The 20,951-nt window shown below is 43.5% G+C and overlaps 1 protein-coding gene across 1 annotated transcript in view; it reads right to left on the reverse strand.

Annotated features, from left to right (window-relative positions):
• Nucleotides 1-16,454: 16,454 nt before the first annotated feature.
• LOC138568908 (vomeronasal type-2 receptor 26-like) overlaps nucleotides 16,455-20,951 on the reverse strand; it is a 195,164-nt gene continuing 190,667 nt past the window's right edge. Inside the window, exon 4 of the mRNA XM_069646688.1 lies at nucleotides 16,455-17,416. Coding sequence (XP_069502789.1) covers nucleotides 16,509-17,416 — 908 coding nt within the window. The 3' untranslated portion in view covers nucleotides 16,455-16,508. The remainder of the gene's footprint in view (nucleotides 17,417-20,951) is intronic.

Below are 20,951 nucleotides of genomic sequence, written 5' to 3' on the forward strand. Positions count from 1 at the left end.
TCTCTGTCCCTTACTGAAGTCTGCCCTGCTGGGTCCACCTTCTGCCAGTAACGACTGCAGCTCAGGATGGTCAACAGGATCCAGATCTCCAATGAGTTCCTGGCCTTCCATTAGCTATTCTTCAGAGTCTAATTCTACCATACAGGGTTGTACTTCCCCCTCAGCCTCAGCTGGAGGTGGAGTTACGGGTGTGACATTGGACAACCGCGGGGAAGTCCGTGTCGGCTGCATCGGAATGTGGGCTGTTGGTTTCGGTTTAGAAGTTTTAGGTTTCCCTTGGACTTCTGTGTTCCTAGAGACAGCGGCCGCCATTTCCAATGGAGCAGGAGTGATTTCTTTCTTCATCATCTCCCCGAGAGTACCGCGCAGGGTCCTCTCTCTTGCAGGTCTGGTTAGCTCCTGTAACCGTTTACTAGGAGGTCTGGGAGTATGCGATACAACTCCGAGAGTTTTCAAATCGTTACCCAACAGTACGCGTCCTGGTACCTCACTCTGTATGCTGACAGGTATCTTTACAGTCATGTCGTTACACTGGATGAGAACTGGTAATTGGGGAAGCATCTGCACAGGCCCTCCAGCTAACTTGGTGAGGCGTTTGGGTGCCTTAGCAACATCCTCAGCCTGAAAAAACGATTTATCCACCACAGTTATGCTGGCCCCAGTGTCCCTAATGGCAGGCGTCTCCTGACCATTCACCTGGACACTGTCCTTATAATACTCTTTAGTATTATCGGGGATAGAATTATAGACGTCTAAATTCTGTTGTTCCCACAACCCCAGAGATACTAAAGAAACGCTGGCTGAGACTCCAATGGGTTCGTCAGCTAGCAGTAGAAAGTTTCCACTTGCCATTTGGACTTCCTCCTCTGGAGCGAAGGCTAAGGAGACAAGCTGGACCCCTGAAGGTTTACCCTTACATCTGGGATCTCCTTTCACGTGATCAGTCGAGCCACAAACAAAGCATTTCCCGAATGCTTTCTGGAATGGTGGCTTGTTCTGACCTCCTTCCGGTTTGGCACCAGAAGACACACTATTCTGCTGTGGTTTTCCCGGTGGCTTACCCTTCTGGTTTTGTTTGGGGCCCTCTTTGGAATGTGAGTTATTCGAATTCTCCTTTGAGTCTTTTTTAGGCTGTTTTCCCTCGTCCTTTTTCTGCGTTACCCCAGAATCCTTGTGAGTAGCCCTGTTGGCAACCCACAAGTCAGCAGCTTTAGCTAGAGCCCTGGAATCTAATTCCTTCGAATCAGCCAAGTGCTGTCTGAGCTCAGGAGAACAGGCATCATAAATCGACTCCAACATAAAAAGATTTCGCATACCCTCGTAAGTGTCAACTTTGTAACCCTTAATCCATCCCTCTAAGTTTTTCAACCCTTCACTCACCCAGGTAGCCCAAGGGGTACCATCATGCTTTTTGAGGGTTCTAAACCTCTTAAGATACTGGGAAGGGGTCTTCCCGAATCTAGCTATCAAAGCTAGTTTCACACTTTCGTAATCCGTCTTATCCACCTCCCCCAATTCCATTACCACATCAGTCGCAACAGGAGGAAGCCTAGAGAACAACCAGGGAAGCAACGCATTCCCGGTGATGTCCTGGAGCCCATGATTGTATTCAAACAGTTTCAACCAATCCAACACATCCAATCTCGGTTCGTACATACCCACTAATTCCTTCGGCATCCGGGGTCTTTTGGGACTGGAGCTCCTAGAGGAACCAGAGGAGAGAGAAGCATTTTCCATAGACAACTTTTTCATTTGTAACTCATGATTAAGCTCTATTTCCCTGAGTCTTAACTCAGCTTGTTTCTGCTCAGCCTGGGCATTCATTCGTCTGAACTCGAGCTCTTGGTTTCGTTCAGATTGAGCCAAGAACCGTTTATATTCTAATTCGAGCTTCATTTTTTCAAGTTCAAAATAAGCAGGGTTACTTGTGGGACCTGGTATTGGCCCCGTAGGCACAGTTGGTAAGGCAGGTAGAGGAACAGGTGAGACAGTTTCGTTAGCCTCGCCGTCCTCGTCAGCCTCTTCATCGCTATCATCAGAATTACGATTCAGATCAACACCATTACTGTTATCTACAGTTGCTGGAGAGTTTGGTTCCTCTGAACCAGTACCCAGACTTTGGTTCGCCAGCAATCTCTCTATCAGTTCTAACTTCTTGCCTTTTACAGGAAGATTCTCTTGTCTACAGAGAGCTCGCAGACTCTCAGTATTTTTATCCGACAAAGACTCTTGGCTGTACATTTCCATTGTAGACATGTTTTTTGAAAGTTGCTTTTGTAACGTTTTGTGGTTAGTCGTCCTACAGCGTCGAAAAACACTCTAAACTGTATACTCGATACTAATCCCACCGCTGTACACCAGTGTTAGGCGGAAACCTGTGCAGTTCCCTCTGGGACCACTGCAAAAGATTTAGGACTACAGGTGTTGCGATGAACCCGCTTGGTAGCAGTCTGTACCACACAGATCCAATTGGTAGCTGTGGCTGAGCAGTCAGACTTCTCTCAAGAAAAGTTGGTCAGTATAGGGAGTATACAAGATAGGGTAATTCTTCGCAGCAAAATGAGTAAACACGCAACCAGGCTTTAGTATAAGGATAGTAAGTTATTTATTAATAACAGAATGTCTACGAAAAATACTAAAGTGAACCACGGCAAACAAATCAAAATACAATTACTCTGCAGAATGGAATAAAGCTCAACCCCCCGAAACACAATATCGACAACTCTAGGTTCTACGGCACCACTTATTTTCAGACAGAGGTGTATACCTAAACCCAGATGACACTCGAATATTTTTAGTGAGGAAGTGAGAGAAGAGAAAGGCAGGTAATGAAGTCAACACGGTTCGTACTGAAGCGGGTAAAAATGCCAGGCAAGAAAGCATTAATCACACTAGATCATACAGTTCGGCGGCCAGGCCCACTCGGTGAGAGGCAAGGCACGATGTCCTGGAAAGTCTCTATGGATGATGCACTCAAGTCTTGTTTAGCAAATTGTTTAGCGACAGGTTGAACCAGTTCAGAACAAAGAGTGAATAAAGCTTGGAGGCAACCCAACGGAACGGAGAGGAATCAGATACCTCACACGAACCGATCGAAAAGGGAAGCCAGGCGGTTACGGTACCTTGTTGGGGAAGACAGCTCCGACGGGGGCAGTTGTTCCTGGTGGTGGATGCACGTCGGGTCTTGGCCAAGAGAAGAGATGCTCTCGTCGTCGAAGAGAAGATGTCCGGTGCACCACCAGGGAAGAAACCAGCCGCGGAGTGCTTCGTCACAAGGCACCACCTTTCGATCACGATGCAGGAGTAGTGGCTATCCGGTTGCCGGGTGCTCTGCACGGGCAATTCGACCACTGCGTCCTGGGCGATCAAAAAGCACAAAGAAGAAGAAGACTGGTTGTTCCCACCAGCCAGGGAAAGAGCCTCTCCGGCCGGGAGATCTCTTCTGTCGTCGGGAGATTGTGAGACGATTCCGCAGGGCTCCACCGGAGGTTTTGTCGTGCAGGTCGGCTCAGCGTTACCCTCGTCGGATTCTTTAGGTCCAGTGGCGACTTCCTGAAGATCCAGTCCCAAAGGCCCTGCTTTTATGCAGACGTCCCCCATTCATTCAGCCTAGCTTGTCAATCAACACATGCTAAGTGGTGAGCGGGAAGGCTCACCACCTGGGCCAATCACTCCAGAGTGCGACCTGAGTTGGCAAGGCAACTCGGTCCAGGGTGTCTAAACCCCCTCCCACACCCCTGAGGTAACCCAGACAGAATGGCGCCACCTTTGCGGGTCTCTGTCCAGAGGCCCGCCAAAAGTGGAACAAAGGGCTCAACCTTTGGTTTAGGAGTCACAGAGAAAAACACAGACGCCATTTTACAACCCGAGTTCTGGCAGAAAATACCACTCGATAAACCTATTTAAGATAAGTAGATCGGTGGTACGTTGGAGATTAACGAAAAACAGTATCAATCTTCAACAATGGGACGAATCCCATAGGGTTATGCTCGGGGCCGAACATAACAAGTAGTTTCCACTGCCACCAGCCAAAACTCGACGAGGGGGGACGGGACAGTGCCCCCTCGAGTAACAGATCCAGGAGTAATCGTATCACCCCTACTAGCACGTCCACAATAAGATGGTTGGTACTAGTTCTGTTAGTAAATTTAGGTCTAGTAAAGCCAATGGTGACTTTACATGCCCGGGGAGACAGTAGTCAGTCCCCGGGTATGGAGTCTATGGTGGGGGGACCTGCTAGGGCGCCCCCGTGTCACGACACGTAGGGTGCAGAGTGACACACATAGAAAAACTTATGAGAGCCTATGGAGTAAAAGACCCCATAGCCCATCGAACACATTGACACCTCAAAGGAATTCCACACATACATGTCCAAGAGTGAGAGGAAAAGGGTCACACTCTTGGCAGGATGGAAAAAACAAACCCCAGGAATCCAGCAAAGCTGCTGGGGGACTCACTAGGTTAGGAAATTCAGCCTAAACAGAGAATTCTCCCTAACAATTGCCTTCATCACTAAACCTAAACTAGGACTAAGGGTACTTCCCCATCTCCCCTTCGCCTTAGCAGAACTTCTTACAGTCAAATTGCCACTCACAGCCTCATGTACGATAATCAAGCACCTCATATGCAGCCCACCGGCCCAATCTCTACTATTGAAGAAGACATCATTTCACTACTCACAGTAAATACTAAACTAGGATCTCAAATCTGTCTACTAGGAGATTTCACTCTAGGTCTCTATGACTCGAATGATGCCAATGCCTCAGCACTCACCAATACTATCACCGAATAGGCCTCACCCACCGCATCAACAAGCCTACTCATATCAAAGGTGGAACCTTAGACTGGTTAGCGGACCTCAATCGTAATACGACTATCTTGTCCAATGAACCTTGTGCCTGGACTGATCATCACCTTATCTCCTTCACCCGACAAGACAGCCTCACCAGCTCCTCCGGCGCTCACCAGAAACATGCGCGACATAACAATGGAGAATCTATTGCCTCACCTCCATCGGTTCTGACCCCGCAGCCTTAGTAGAACTTTACATCGACATGATGCAACAAGCCATCAATAAAATAGCGCCTCTAAAAATGCGCAAAGCCAAACTTCGAGCACATTTCAACTCCTGGTTCACCCCTAACTTGAAAGCATTACGCAACAAAAAAAGAAATGTTGAATCCTTGTGGAAGAATAACCCGACAGTGGGGAATAAGGAAAAACTTTCAAAAATCTCCTCTAAATACAAAACGGAAATCCTTTTAACTAAAAAGGATACATTCAATGACAGAATCAGGAAAGCAAACTCAAGTACCAGAGAACTCTTCATTATTTTTAGAGAGCTAGAGTCTCCTAATTGCGCCTTGAAACACTTGCGTATAGGCGCGTGATAAATGCCACATCATATCCTATCCTACACCACCAGCAGAAACTTGTGCCAAGGCCATGACCTGGTGTACAAATATCCAAACTGCACTCCTTAATGAAATGTCACTCTCTGGGGACCGGTCTGCACCAAAGTCTCAGACTACTCTCACCGAACCATGCAAATCCTTTAAATTCTCCTCGGTATCTATTCAGGAAATAGTGGACATAATATCCAGCCTTAAACCGTCTAGATGCCAGGGCGATGCATGCCCTGCACCCATCATTAAAGAGGCAGCCAGGGAACTAGCACCTTTCATCGCTACCTTAATAAACTCATCGTTCGACACATGCACTGTCCCTCCTAACCTAAAAGATGCCTGGGTCCTCCCGTTATTAAAAAAAAAAACCTTGACCCAAACATCCCAACGAACTGCAGACCAATAACTACTGTTCCACCTCTGCTGAAAATTCTAGATAGAGCTGCATAATTACAGATACAGTCTCATCTGGAATCTAACAATCTCCTTGGTCTACGCCAGTCAGGTTTTAGACCTAAACATGGTACAGAAACTGCCTTAACAGACTTAAAAAATCAAATGGACGACCTAATAGACAAAGGGAAGTTGGCCCTTCTTCTTCTCTTGGACCTCTCGGTGGCCTTTGATTTAGTCAATCACAAAGTTCTATGCAATTATTTGACAACAGCAGCCTACTTTTCTGCCCAAGCTGCAGCCTGGATACAATCCTTCCTGGACAATCGAACCATGAGGTTTTTTGCTCCAACTGCATCAGCACAGCCGGCACCGATCACCTGCAGAGTACCACAGGGCTTGTGTGTCTCGCCTACGATGTACAACAATTTCACCAAGCCTCTCTTCGATGACCTTGATAATCTGGGTGTCAACTACACGAATTATGCAGATGACACTCAGATTCTCATTGCCATCACTGGTGATCATGACATAGACTCAACCCTGATCAACAAAATCTACCTCAGTATCCAAGCCTGGATGGCTAATCACGGTCTTTGTCTCAATGACAAAAAGACTGAGCTAATCCGCATTGGCTCCCAGACAAGACTAAATAAATTAAGAAACCAGTTCATAACATTCTACATAGATGGCATCAACATATTAGTAGCCATGCAGATAGGTGGGCACCACGTATCTTGATCCGCTTGTATCCAATAGTTATGAGTTCAATCCCAGTTATGTGGTTCTGAATTTATTTTTAGAAGCCGCTGCCTGAGAAAGGTCCAGAGACACCTGGACTCACAATACCGCAATGCAAGAAGCTAGATGGGAATCATCTAGCTAATCAGTCGCTCACAAACTGTACTCCGCGGGGTTACTATAGGCAATTACTGAACGTGTAAAAAGTAGATTTATCAAAAATAGCAATTGTTAGAAGTCATGAGTTCATTCAGAATTAAAGACCAAGATCATTGTGGTGATGCAAACACAATTCATCAACTCTGTGATGATTTATTCTTGAGTCAGTAGCCAGCATTCACTAATTGTAAGCGTATTTTCACTTTACCTCAATTTTGCATTCTTGAAGTGTGACTACGTGTTGGCCAGTCTGAGTTTAAAATGGCACTGTAAAGAAAGAAATAGTTGGCTTGTTGGTGCTATCTTAACATCCTAAATTATTATATAAGAATTATCAAGTGTGTCTCACGGTGTAACTGGGAGAGAAGAGTTCAACGCTTACCTGTGTACTTCATTTAAATGAGTAACCGATATATCAATCGTGCTTTAATGCACATGCTGATCGATTAACTGAGCAGTCCACAGAATGGTGCTTCAGCTTGTGGGATTGAAGAAAGAATATTAATGTAAGTAATGTGGTTGCAAGTTAGCCACTTATCTCTACTCTGTGTTTCTCTCTGTCCTTTTACCCCCAGACGCTGCTCTGTGTGAGTGCTACTAGTGAACGCGCATGTAAGCGCGCTACTGTAGTTAAAGCTTCATTGCTATGATGACCGGACGCTGTTGCCAGGCATGCCCATGGGTGTGTTTCAGCGAACGGCGTCCAACTTTCAAACTCAGATAAAGGAAAAGGCTGGCCCCAATCTAGTCGTGTGAGTAGGTCGGGATGTATCGGTGCCACGGCTTCGTCCACAGCTTACACTTACAGGTGCATTACACTAACCAGAGCACTCATCCTCTCCAAGTTAGCCTATTGCAATGCCCTATACCTAGGGACTAGCAAACACAATGTCAAAAAATTACAAATACTGCAAAATAACGCATTAAGAACTGCGTTAAACATCCGTAGAACGCAGAACATCTCTGCCATTATATGCAAAAATAACTGCCTTTCAGTTTTGGACAGAATCAACTTTAAAACGCTAACTCTTACCCACAACTGCCTCTCTAACTCAGCTCCTCAATACCTAATACACAAATTCACCAAAACCACATCTAACCGTCCCACCAGAACTGTTCATTCACACTGCCTCAAAGTTCCAAGACATAAGCTTCAGAAAGTGGGAGGAAGCAGCTTTCTGGTACTGGCAGCCAAAATTTGGAACTCACTGCCAGTTGACTTGAGAACAGAACCATCTCTCTATGGCTTCAGAAAAAAGACTAAAATGGGGCTGCTATCTCAAGATGTATATATAATCCCACTAGCCTGTTTTTTGTAGGTACCTATATTTCAATGTCATTTCCTGCAAACTTTTGTACTATATTGTAAATAATTGACTTCATGCCTTGTACTTTTATTGCTGCCGATGTTTATGATATGTAACTTTGCAATGTGCCCAGATACCCTAGGGTTCGGTGCACTATATAAATAAATAAACAAACAAACAAAATGTGGCAATGGCTAACCTTCCCATCCTGTTTTGATGTGATGCAAGCCAACATTCACAGACCCGTCTAGATGTGACGCAAGCCAACAATCACAAGATATAACCAAAATGTGGCAATGGCTAACATTCACAATCCTGTCTAGATGTGACGCGAGCTAATAGTCACAAAATATAGCTAAAATGTGGCAATGACTAACATTCACAATCCTGTCTAGATGTGCCGCAAGCTGATATTCACAAGATATAACTAAAATGTGGCAATGGCAATCAGTCACAGTCCTGTCTAGATGTGACGCAAGATAACATTCACAATCCTGTCTGGTTGTTAAGCTGGTTGGTATTAACATTCTGGCATTCAATGTTTTGAGGGTAGATAGAGTTGCAGGGCTTCCAGAGTACAGTGATTGCTGTACTCCCCACCCGGGCCACAGCCACCTGGGTAGTGGCTACTGGTTAATCGCTGGCTGCTCACCTCCCCTGCTGACAAATGCAGACACAGTTATGCCAATGTAGGGCCGCCCTTTGCCTTGGGGCCCTTAGCTACAGGGGCTGCGGGGGTAGATAACTGCCTTGGGATGGGGTGCTATGAGGGTGTGATGGACCAATCAGGGCAGGTGGGAGAGCTAGGAGGCGGGATATTCTGTGCAGGGGAAGCAGGCAGGGGAGAGGGAGGCACACGGCGCTCAATGTGCTTTTAAAAGTCGGGAGGGACATTTTTTAAAGCTGGCTAGGGGCTGGTGCATGCACACACTCACCTTGCCTCGGATGGCCACGGTAGTGGTGCAGATGTTGTGCCTGCAACCAGGTCTTTAGCCAGTGTTGTGGGCAAGTGAAAAGGACCAATCAGGATGGATGGGAGGGCTTGGAGGCAAGATATTCGGTGCCAGGGAAGCAATCAGGGGAGAGGAGACACACCACCCTCAACATGTTTTTTAAAGCACAGAGGGATATTTATTCAAAGCTGGCTATGGGGCTGGGACATGCATACACTCACCTTGCCTCGGGTGGCCACGGTAGTGGCGTGGATGTTGTGCCTGCAACCAGGTCTTTAGCCTGTGTGGCATTATTTTACCACATTCTATGTCAAGGGTTGATCGAGCAAGTGCAGAGGCAGATGAAGGAACAAGTGGGAATGGAAGCAAAGCCATGGACTGAAATACAGGAGAAAAACAAGAAGAAAGATGAGGCTAGGAAAATTGAGGAAGCCAAGTTAGTTCAGAATAAATTGTCAACATATGACATAGAAGGTGCAGTATTGAAAAGTGGAGAAGGACTGCAATGCAGTAAGCAGTGGGTACATCGCAGGCGAATAATCATCACCTGATGGACCAAGGAGGGAATGGGTTCATGCCACGAGGCAGAGGTATGGGCTATAGAGGAAGGGGTTTATTCCAGAATAATCAAGGTGGATTTCAAAATGTTCAGAATGAGAATCAAAACGCACAAGGAGGACTAGTCAGGCGGCCTCCCCCTGTATGTTGGACTTGTGGGATGACAGGGCACATTTCACACATATGTGGGAGCCAAGGGAATGCACACAATGGCCAATTTTCAAGAGGGGGACAGCTTATCCTCCACAATATAGCGCACAAACTAGGGAAGGGTTTGCCCAAGATCAGACAATGTATCAGACACAAGCACAGTGAATGCAACAGGCACAGCAACCAGAGCAACTGCAAATGAGGGTAGTCGCAACAAGCCCCATGCAGACACAGCAGTATGCAAACACAGGACAATTACTGACACGTAGAATAGGAGGTGCCACTGTGGTAGGAGGAAATCCTTTTACAGGTACGGGGGTATGCATGTTCCCATAATAGAACAGCTCACAGGGTGACTTGATGTGTTCAGTACTGTCAGTGACACCAGACCCCCAAGAGGAACCTAGGGTAGATGTGACGATAGGAGGCCCATCTTTTTCTTTTCTAGTAGACACTGGGGCTACTCGTTCATGTATACGGGAAATGCCATGAATGCTCAACGGTTCTCTGAAGCTACGAGTCGAGTTCCTTTTGCTGATGAATGACCATTTTCTATAGGAGAGTGTGACATGTCTGTTGCATTGTTGTATTCATGACAGACACCAGTTAACATTTTAGGAAGAGATTTGATGACAACACTTAACACAACGATTTCATTTACTGCCAGAGGAATAGTGTGTTCCACTCCAGGAATAAACTACTTAAATGTGGGCGAATTTATACTAGCGTTCCAGTAGAGCCAGAGGTTTTCTTATATGGGGTGAACATTTTATTGACATGGCTACCTGGCTTAGTGAGAAAGACTGTGAGAATACCTGACGAGTTCTTGTTCAGACCGCAGACAAAGAGGGGGATAGACTATCCCTCTAGAACTAGAAGTAGCCATAGTACGAAGGAAAATGGCAATGCTCGAAGGAACAGATGATGAGGGTAGACAATGGAGGACAGTAATAGATCTCGAAGAAGGATACAGGTTGACTGACATCACTGATGATGACATGTTTAAAGAAGACCCAACAGTTGATGAAGTAGTGTTCTTTATGAGCATCACATATTGGATAAGAATAGAGAAAAGGGAAATCCCACAGCGAATGGCAATAATGCAGCAGCGTCCATCATTTTTGGAGGAAGACTTTAGATGGTTCCAAGCGTCCTATGGATCACAGGCCCTTATGACGTAGGACTGTTAAAGGGAATAGGGGAATTCAAAATAAAGCTGAAGCCAGGGGAGATTTTACTTCGAGCAAAACAGTACCCCGTGTCTCGAGAGGCTGTTGAAAGTATTTTCAAGACTATTTCAGCACTGATGAAACAAGGTATTCTGGTGCCATCAGAATCATTGTGCAACACAGCGGTGTGTCCTATCAAAAAATCAAAGGGAGGAACGCGGTGATTTATACAAGGTATCAGACCGATTAACCAGATTGTAGAGGCAGAGTTTCCTCTAGTTCCTAACCCGCCGATGATACTAGGCAGTATCCCAGCAGAAGCTCAATATTTCACGGGATTGATTTAAAAAATGTGTTTTTCTCAGTCCCGTTGAACAAGGACTCACAAGACTTAACTTCCTGTACGTTCCACCAAACTCATCTGAAACATACTAGGCTGCCTCAAGGGTACTGTGTGTCTCCATCGATCTTTAACAGGGTTCTCTAGATGGACTTAGGCAATGTTGATTTGAAAAGTACAGTGATACAATACGTAGATGACATTTTAATTTGTAGCGTTACAGAAGATGAGTGCAGCCAGGACTCGATTCAGTTGTTGACTATCTTAGCAGACAAAGGATATAAGGTAGACAATGAGAAACTGCAGTATTGTCAAGAAGAGGTGTTGTATATAGGACAGTTGCTCTCATGTGAGGGAAAAAGGTGACACCTGAAAATGCTGAGGCGATTATGAAAACTGCAAACCCGCATACAGTAAAACAGATGCAACAGCTTTTGGGGATATGTAATTATGTTAGAGCCTGGGTATTTTACTACAGTTCGTACACAAGACCACTTTTGCAGGCTTTAAAGAAAGCAAAGGTGAATGAGGTTAGAATAGAATGGACGGAGGAGATGGAGGACGGGTTTGAGGAGTTGAAGAAAGCAATTTGTACAGCCCCCGTTTTAGGAATCCCAAATTATGCTGAGGAGTTTTACTTATCCTCGCACACGAATGGGACAGTCATGACAGTGCTTACACAGAGGACTACATTGGGGTACAAGCCTCTAGCGTATTACAGTGTGATTTTAGAGCAAGTTATGAAAGAAAACTTTCCTTGCCAACAGTCATTGGCAGCTATCACGTTCGCAATTGAGAAGTCTATAAGTATTGTTTTGGGCTGCTCTATGACTCTCTTTGTGGAGCATGCTCTGTTTGCCATTTTAGAGAACCCCAAAGGTACATTGACATCTCAGAGAGCTTCCGCCTATGAGGTAATGATTTTGAATCCAACAATTAAAATTGTCAGATGGAAAATAGTGAATCCTGCCACATTTGTAGCTGAGCCAATAACAGAGGGCCATCAAGTACATGACTGTGCTAATTATGTTTATGATGATATACCCCGTGTGAAGGAAAATGCTTTGTCAGGAGGGGAAATTCTTTTTATTGATGGTTCTTCAAAAATTGATCAAACTAGCAGGGAAAGACATTCTGGGGCAGCTGTAGTAAGGCATAGAATGAACAGAGAATTTGAAGTTGTAGCACGTGCTAGGCTACCGTCTCACTTTTCAGCACAAGCAGCAGAATTGGTAGCACTTATTGTCGCGCTAGAGAAACACAAAGGGCAGGAAGTGACGGTGTACAGGGACTCTGCCCATGTGGCATTGACCGTACACACGTTGTAAGCACGTTGGAAAAGGAGGAGCTACCCACGAGCAGACGGCACTCCAGTGTAGCACACAACTTTGTTGGACAGGCTTATTAAGGCACTACAGCTCCCAGTGGCCATAGCAGTCATTAAATGCACAGATCACACTAAGCAAACAGATTTTATTTCTTGCGGGAACGAAGCTGCCGACCTAGAAGCCAAAAGTGTTGCATATGCCCCAGATATTTCAAGTTCTGATACTCCAAATGCCAAAGAGAAAGTAGTCACGATTATGGTAATGAAAGAAGGATTTAATCATTTGCCAAAGGCTATTGGTCTATAAATGACGTGTTCCTGCTAGCAGACTATTGAAACCCACATACACTGCTACTAAGTACAAATTTCATATTTATTTAATTGTCATTGTCATCAATGCAGAAAGCTGGTATTTGTTGAGCAACTTTAAAATAGTTGTACGGTCACACATGGCCATGATCCACTTTGTGCAGTTTTATTAATTATGGTGTGCAACCTTTTTTTTTAAATAAAAGTCATGAAGCCACAAACAAAACAAATGCCTACTCTGCTAGCTGGTTCATCCAAGAATGTAAGTAAACATTTTTACAGATCTTAAAATCTGATAACGGAGAGACAAGGCTGAGTTCAGTGCCTCAAGGAGCGAGTATATGTTATTATCATGGAAAAACAAGAACAGGGGACAAAAGATTGGATGATTTCAAAGCTAAGTGTGCTTATAAAGATACACACTCTTCTGGCAAGTCATAAAAAAGGGTTGACTCAAGATGCTGCAAATTGGAATACTGGCATTGCAAGTGATTTGTGGGAATCTCATTTTTGTAAGCTGTCTAGCAAAGTTACATAGTAAAGGATAACACAATAAATGTCCGAGTCATATGAGGTTCCATCTGTCATTGCTCCACCTATAGATATTCTGATGTCTGAAATCAAAAAAATGGCTGTGTCCTCAGTGGGTAGGAATTAGACTCCTGGACTAGATGGTCTGTCTGCAGAGTTGTTTTGATCAGAGTGAACCATTGGGGTTCTCTTTCTTAAGAAAGGGAGCAGAAATGTTGTTGATGATGCTTTCATCTACTGATCCATCTCTTTAATGGATACGAGCGACACCATTTATGGCAGAATTACAATGGTCAAAAGTTTGGAAAAGTGAACACTAAGAGCTGTCTGATTTACAAGAGGTGGGCTTCAGGCCTGGTGTGATCAACTTTGATCAAGCACTTCATGTTCCAGAGGTAATCTCTATAGCATAGGCACTCTTCAAGTGATAGCCATTTCTAAATTATTTCAGGACAACTTTGCTCATGTAATATCTAACAACCTTTGTGCGTCAATTATTTATGCATGCACACTGAATCGGAAAAGAGCAAATAGTTTGTTTGCTTTTTGATGATGACGCAGTGTTAATTTGGAAAACACCAAAGACTCTATGACATGCCCTGATACTTTTCACAATGACTCTAGAGCCGGGCTCGGCAACCTTTGGCTCTCCAGATGTTGTGGACTACCACTCCCATTATTCCGAACCAGCATAATCAATAGCCAGATTTCATGGGAATTGTAGTCTGAAACATCTGGAGAGAAGGAGAGCCAAACGTTGCAGAGCCCCACCCTTGAGTGATGGTCATAGAGTAAACAAAGTATTTTATATGGTTGAAGAGGAAGTTGTGAGAAATTGATATCCAACTTAGAGATGGATTCTCAACTAAAGAAAGCTTATTTCTATGACTACGGTGGAGCCCAAAAGCCTCTAGAATAATCAAATGATCAAACGTGAGCGTTTGCCATCAAGCTATTGAGGACTTATAAATATGTTTGCCAAATGTTATGGAGAAAATGTAATTGAACAAACACTAGAAGTGTATCTCGCTGAAGCTCAAGCTGCTGCTTTGTAATGGGCGGAGATTTGTCTACATCTTGAGCAGAAAGAATACAAGTTTTCGAAATATCTTAGTATGGCAACGTTTCCTCACAGGGATGTTTATGAGGGCAAACTAAGACCACTTGTGTATTAATTTAAGCTGTGGACTAAGGAGTCTATGGCCCTTTATCAAGGAGCTGGCAGTGATTTGCTGGCCAAATATGTCAACAACAAGTTCCTGTGGTTTAAAATTTCATAAACAGATAATTTCCCAACTAAATCAATTATCAAACAGGCCTTTGACTCATGGTTCCACTCTTGGAAACTGGTGCCTGACAGCTACAGCTGCTGTCATCTTGAGAGGACACACTACTCAGGCTGTGAACCGTGCCTATCCATGATTGTGACAATAAAACCAGATTGTTTTTCTTAAATTCTGTTTGTGAATGTTACTATTAGGACCTTTTATTTGCAAGTGGAAGAATTATTTATCTGATAAATGCAAATTCTGGCAGATAATCTGTGAAGATATGTATCACTTGTAAATGTTCTGTCCTCGCTAACACACTTAAAGGTGATGACGGCTTCTTTTGCTTATTCAGGAAAAGCAATATTAGGAGAGTAAAACAGGCTTTATCTTTCTGTCTCCAAGATGAAGAGGATCCGTCCCTTCAAGCAACCTCTCAATTTATAAAGAAAGTCAGAAGACTAAGAAGGTGTCTCGAACTATCCCATGGGACAGACAGTGTTCTATCGAGGAGTCAAGTTAGAGATTAATAAATCATTTCATATTCACACATGTGACCAGTAATTTAACATGCTTTATTTAGCTGATGTATTTCAGTATGACATATTTAAATCAGTTATGTATTTGTATTGTATAAGTGCTTAATTAAATGTTATTTATTGAATTTCCAACCCACTACTGTGCTTTTTAGATAGATGATAGATATGCATGTTCCCTTGTAGTTGTGATTGGAATAGTTTTATGGAATTTTGTTACCAAATAAATCTTATTGGTTTTGATTGATTGTGAAGTCTATGTGCACTGCTAAATTGAGGATGGCTGTCATATTGCGCTGTGACGGCCGGTTAAACATGCTGTGGGATGAGCATGAGGGTATCCACAGGAATGGGGAAATGAAGCAGTCTGTTATGTTGATGACTTGCATGGTAAAATGGGCAACGCAGTCGAATCACAGATTATGATTAGACGTTCTTCAGTTCCGTACCTGGTTAGGTTACCAAGCTGCCTACACTATCATACCCTTTAGAGTATGTGAAGGCTAACAGCGTGTGGAAAAACATCTTGCGATGTGGGCAAGTCTGGTGGTTGGTAAAATCTGTCATATGTTTGGAAGGAAGTTGTTCTGTAGTAATACCTCTGTGAAACTATTAGAGCCTGGATGTAAACGTTAAATATATCAGATGCATTAGAAGTACCTGAATACCCAGCAGGAAATCATATAGAATCATAAGGCAAAGATTTGTATGTGAACATCTTGCGCTCTATCCATGATAATCCTAATAATGTTCCCTGATATTTTGCCATCGCTCAAGTACTGGAGTCTTAGTAGATGGTCTCCATATGAAGAAAGGTGTTGCGAGACGATATTGACCATGAATCGAAATGTCCCACCATAACTGCAATTCAGATGTACATTTGGCTGGTGCTATAAATATCCGGATGGTTCTAAATCCCCTGTCCTCCCTTTCACTATGCCCATTACAGGAAGACGGGAAGAAGGCAACAGAATACAGAGACTTACGAGATGAAGGAAGGCTTCATGCAGGACGGGCAACACGTTAACCCATGTGTGTACTTTCATTCCAATGATATTGTGAAAAAGGGCTGTGATCCAAACATCCCACCCGATTACATCCCACTCATGATGAAAACAAGAGAGAGAATTGCAGGCCAATAGTATGACACGCTCAATGGGAAACTATAATTAAACAATTGTTATATGCCTCAATCATCGATAGATCATGAACAATATATACATTTTTTATTTCTGATTCCTGTTTCCAGGAATTCCAGTAAGTTATTGTAATACATTTCTAAGAACTAGGACCCAAATTGTCCACTCACAGAATGCAGTGTTTGGGTATTTAATCTTTAGGACAAATAGGTTGCAACTAGATTCAGATGGTGGGGAATTTCCCCATAAGACATTCTTTGGTGTTCCGGTCAGGCCTCACAATGATGATGTAGCATTTGGGTAAGAAGATCGAGCCCAACAGTCCAGCACTGGAGGTCAGGATGGCGAAGATCTCCACAGCTACCATGTACTTGCCCTTGGTGCTCAGGTACGCTGGGATGAAGGCGATCCAGACACTGCAGAACACCAGCATGCTGAAGGTGATAAGCTGGGCCTCATTGAAACTGGCTGGTAACTTTCTCGCTATGGAGGCAACAACAAAACTAAGAAGAGCCAAAAAACCCATGTAACCAACCACAGCGTAGAACGCAAAGACAGAGCCTTCGTTGCACTGTAAGATCATCTTCCCAGTCTCTGATTTGGTGTCAATGTCTGGGAACGGAGCAGAGTGAAGGAGCCACACAGTACAGATCACCACCTGTACTAGGGAGCAGAGAAGCACCAAGCAGCTTGACACCCGTGTGCCCACCCACTTTCTAAGCTTGCTGCCCGGCTTTGTGGCATTGAAGGCAATGATAACAGTGATTGTTTTTGCCAGGACAGAAGAAACAGCAACAGTGAAAATGATCCCAAAGGCTGTCTGCCTGAGGAGACATGATGTCTTTGAAGGGTGTCCAATGAACAGAAGGGAGCACAGGAAACAAAGTGTGAGGGAGAGGAGGAGGAGATAGCTGAGATCCCGGTTATTGGCCTTTACGAGGGGTGTGGAACGGTACTTTATAAAGATGAACAGTACTCCAACAGTGAGGAATGAGAAGAAACTAGACATGGAAGTTAAGCTGACACCCAAAGCATCCTCAAAGGATAGGAAGTCTACGGTCCGTGGAGCACAGCTGTCTCGCTTCTCATTGGACCACTGTTCTTCTAGGCATTTAATACAGTTTTCCATATCTGAAATAAAAGACAAACGTTGCTGTTAAAAAGGATGCTTTCAAATAAAAACAGTTTATAGGCACATTCCATGATCATACTGACCTACTAACCATAAGACCAATGTGAAGACCCTGTTTACAAATTCCTTTGCATTCGAATCACATGACTGTGCATTAAACCTGGGTGAAATTACTTCAACATAAATTGAACAACTCCAATGATGGTCATTTTGTAGATAGTTCTAGTAGGGAGATTTTGGTGTTTGGCTATTCAGTGAGATTATGGCACGCATTATTCAATTTTGAAATCGGTCATCCGTTGGCAGAGCCAGAGGCAAGAGACTGTTCAGCTGTTGAGGGAATATTTAAGGGAGAGGTTGAGAAATTAATAGGATTTAATTGTGGGATAGGTTGAACATTTAGATAGGATATAATCTATGGATGGTACTTTTTGCGATTAGTATAAGCCATATACTGTTGCTTGTCAGATTCCGAAGACAAGCATCGCAGAAATGGATGGAGACAATGGCAGACACAAGAATACGTTTAATGGCTGTAACTCTGTGCATCATCTCTCTGTGGCCAGAACCAGCACTTGCTGCTTTCACATAAACATGTCAAAATTGTTTAGAGGCAAAAGTAGACGATATCCAGTGGCTGCAACTCCATGCGCCGTCTTTTTGCGGCCAAACCAAATATATTTCACTTGAAAAGCTGTGACTGAAGACCTCAAAGAAAAGTCTTAGAAAGAGTATATTCTGCGACTTAATTTGAAATCCCTGAAATGGCCTCTGGGGATGTTTCCTGATTTTTCAGGTGGATCTTGGATTCTGTCTTCGTCTTCACCACACGGTCTGTAACTGAAGGGATTGACGGCCATTTCCATAATGGTGAAGGTTCCTTGGATTCCTGTGGAATCCCCCTGTTCTTACAACTGCTACTACCAGGTGGATTCTAATGGAATCCATAATACACCTGCAAGTGCAAACTGAGGGAGACATACGCACCTTTTAGACTATCAAGTGCAAAAACATTGTTTGTGATGGAAATGATGCACATTGCGTGGGGGGTCCTCAAGTGACTAAATTGCAGGCGAAGCTGGTCCTCTCTGTGCAGGCCCTCAGTGGCTATAATTCTGTGCTAGTATTTGTCATGTCAGACCACATAGTAGTTGCTTGCATAGAAAAGTCTTGGAATGTTTGAAGGCAGGATGAGGCAATATTCAGTGGCTGTAACTGTCCCATCTTATTCCGGCTAGTCCATATAATTTATGTTTGCAGAGAAAAGGATTATAATTAGTTGGAGGCAGGAGGAGATTAAATTCAGTGGGTGTAACTGAGTTCCCCATCTTTTTGTGCCTAGACCAAATACCTGTTCTATGCAAAGCTGCAAATAAGAATTCATAGGATTGAGGTTAGATTTTTAGGCAAGAGGTTACATTCTTGGGCACATTTTTAAGGCTCCTGAAGTGCAGAACAGATGTTCCTCGCCTAAGAGGGTTATACCAGATGCACAACCCCCTTTTATTTTCTGGGGATTTTCCTAAATGTTTGCAATCAGTGCCAGAGCACAGAACTGTATTTCTTTGTTCGCTGTCAGATCTTATGTTTTGCCTGCAAAAGATGAAAGCATCTATGCCAGAATTTCATTTTTATACCTGTGTAAAAGCATTTGATTCCTTTAGAATCTGCCTCACTTTAACATCTGCAGACATATTCCATGTGTATCCATTGCAAATCCCTCCTGACAGCATACATTGCAGACCATTGTTTCGTTTGCATTGCAAAGAACAAAGTCAGTTTATGTGATTGAGTGCATCATCATTTTGTGGGCAGTCCACATACATTTTGCCTGCATACAAACCTACAATAATTATTTGAAGGCAGGTGGAGATAACATTCAGTGGATGTAACTCAGTACCCCCTTGCCTTCCAGCCATGTGTTCCTTGCATAGTAAAGTCTGAGAATTCATTGTAAGCAAGGGTAATATTCTGTGGCTGTAAGTCAGTTCCCTTCACACACTCCATTAAATGTGACCAAAGTAAGACTTTGTTAAACAGCATAGAATGACGAGGGTGTTGTAATGACAAAACACAGATGAAAAAGAGACTAATTAGATCTGAATTGCATGGGAGTATAATGTTGGAGTATTTAAGAAACAGCATATTACTGATGGGACTTGTAGTAAGAAACGAGCCAAGGATTTTTCTGGAAAATAAAGAGTTTCTACTACAGTGGAGCTACATTGGTAATAAATGTGGCAGAGACTGGGTGATACTAATAATTGACACTGCTAAACAAACTACAGAGAAGATAGCTATAGATCTAAAAAAATTGGAAGATGAGATTAAAAGAATTGTGCCTATTGAACAATATAAAAAGAGAGTAGACAAACTATTGAGTGATATGAAGGCATTTAAAGAAGATTTAACAAAGGAAAGGATCAGGCGTCTTAAAAAGGATAAACAGCAGTTTACCCACGAAAAAGCTTCCCCTTATGTTCAGGACGATTACTTCACAAAAGAACAGATGCAAAAACAGGGCAATTCAAAAAGGAGAGTGAGGTTTAGAGGAACCTCATATAGTTCCAGTGAAGACAGTACGGGGGATGGCAACAACCCAGGAAGACGAGGACGTGCTCAAAATTACAACACAGGTAGAAGGGGTCCAAGGAGAGGTGGTGGCACAAGACGGAATAGCAATAGAGGACACCCTGTTGGACAGCATTTTTTAGAACAGGACCAACAAGAATGGGACCCAGAGCAACGAGTAATGACCCGTGGTAAATCTATCAAACTATGAATTGACCCCTGGAGAGACGAAGGCCTTGAATAAAGGATTAGGTTTTGTCACCACCAATATACATAATCGCTTTCAGTTCCGAGAAGAACTCTCTGAGTTTATGAGAAAAATTCATTTGAAACAATTTTTTTCAGACAAAAGTGATTACAACGAACCAGATAGTGGCCTGCACAAGAAATCTGACTTCTGTCCTCCATCACAAACACAGACGGCAGACGCACGAGTTTTTTGAAAGTAGAGTGATCCAAGAAGTCACGGCGTTGGAAGAAAAAACCAAGACAGAAAAAACATTTCAAAATCTTTCTCAGGCAGAGAAAACCACCCTTAATACACTACTCTTTAACGAGCAGATAGTGATTAGAAAAGCAGATAAGGGTGGAGCCACGGTGATTCTGAATAAAAAGGACTACATAGATGAGTGTATGAATCAACTGGGCGATACTAACAACTACCAAAAACTGGACGAAAATCCCACGCTAAAACTAGAAAAATTAATCCATCAGAAAATAACAAAAGCGGAAGAAAGAAGATGGATAACGAAAAAAGAAGCAGCTTTTCTAGTGGTTCATAAACCAAGGATTCCACAGTTTTACATACTTCCCAAGATACATAAGTCCCTAACTAGACCACCGGGGAGACCTATTGTTTCGGGGTGTGACTCAATTTTGGAGCCACTTTCGAAGTTTGCAGATCATTTTATGCAACCAATGGTGAGGAAGATGGATTCATTGTCAAGCGCCGCCGCCTTCCGT

The sequence above is a fragment of the Ambystoma mexicanum genome, chromosome 2q (genome assembly GCF_040938575.1).
Source record: "Ambystoma mexicanum isolate Mex_15411 chromosome 2q, UKY_AmexF1_1, whole genome shotgun sequence".
Classification (NCBI taxonomy): Eukaryota; Metazoa; Chordata; class Amphibia; order Caudata; family Ambystomatidae; genus Ambystoma; species Ambystoma mexicanum.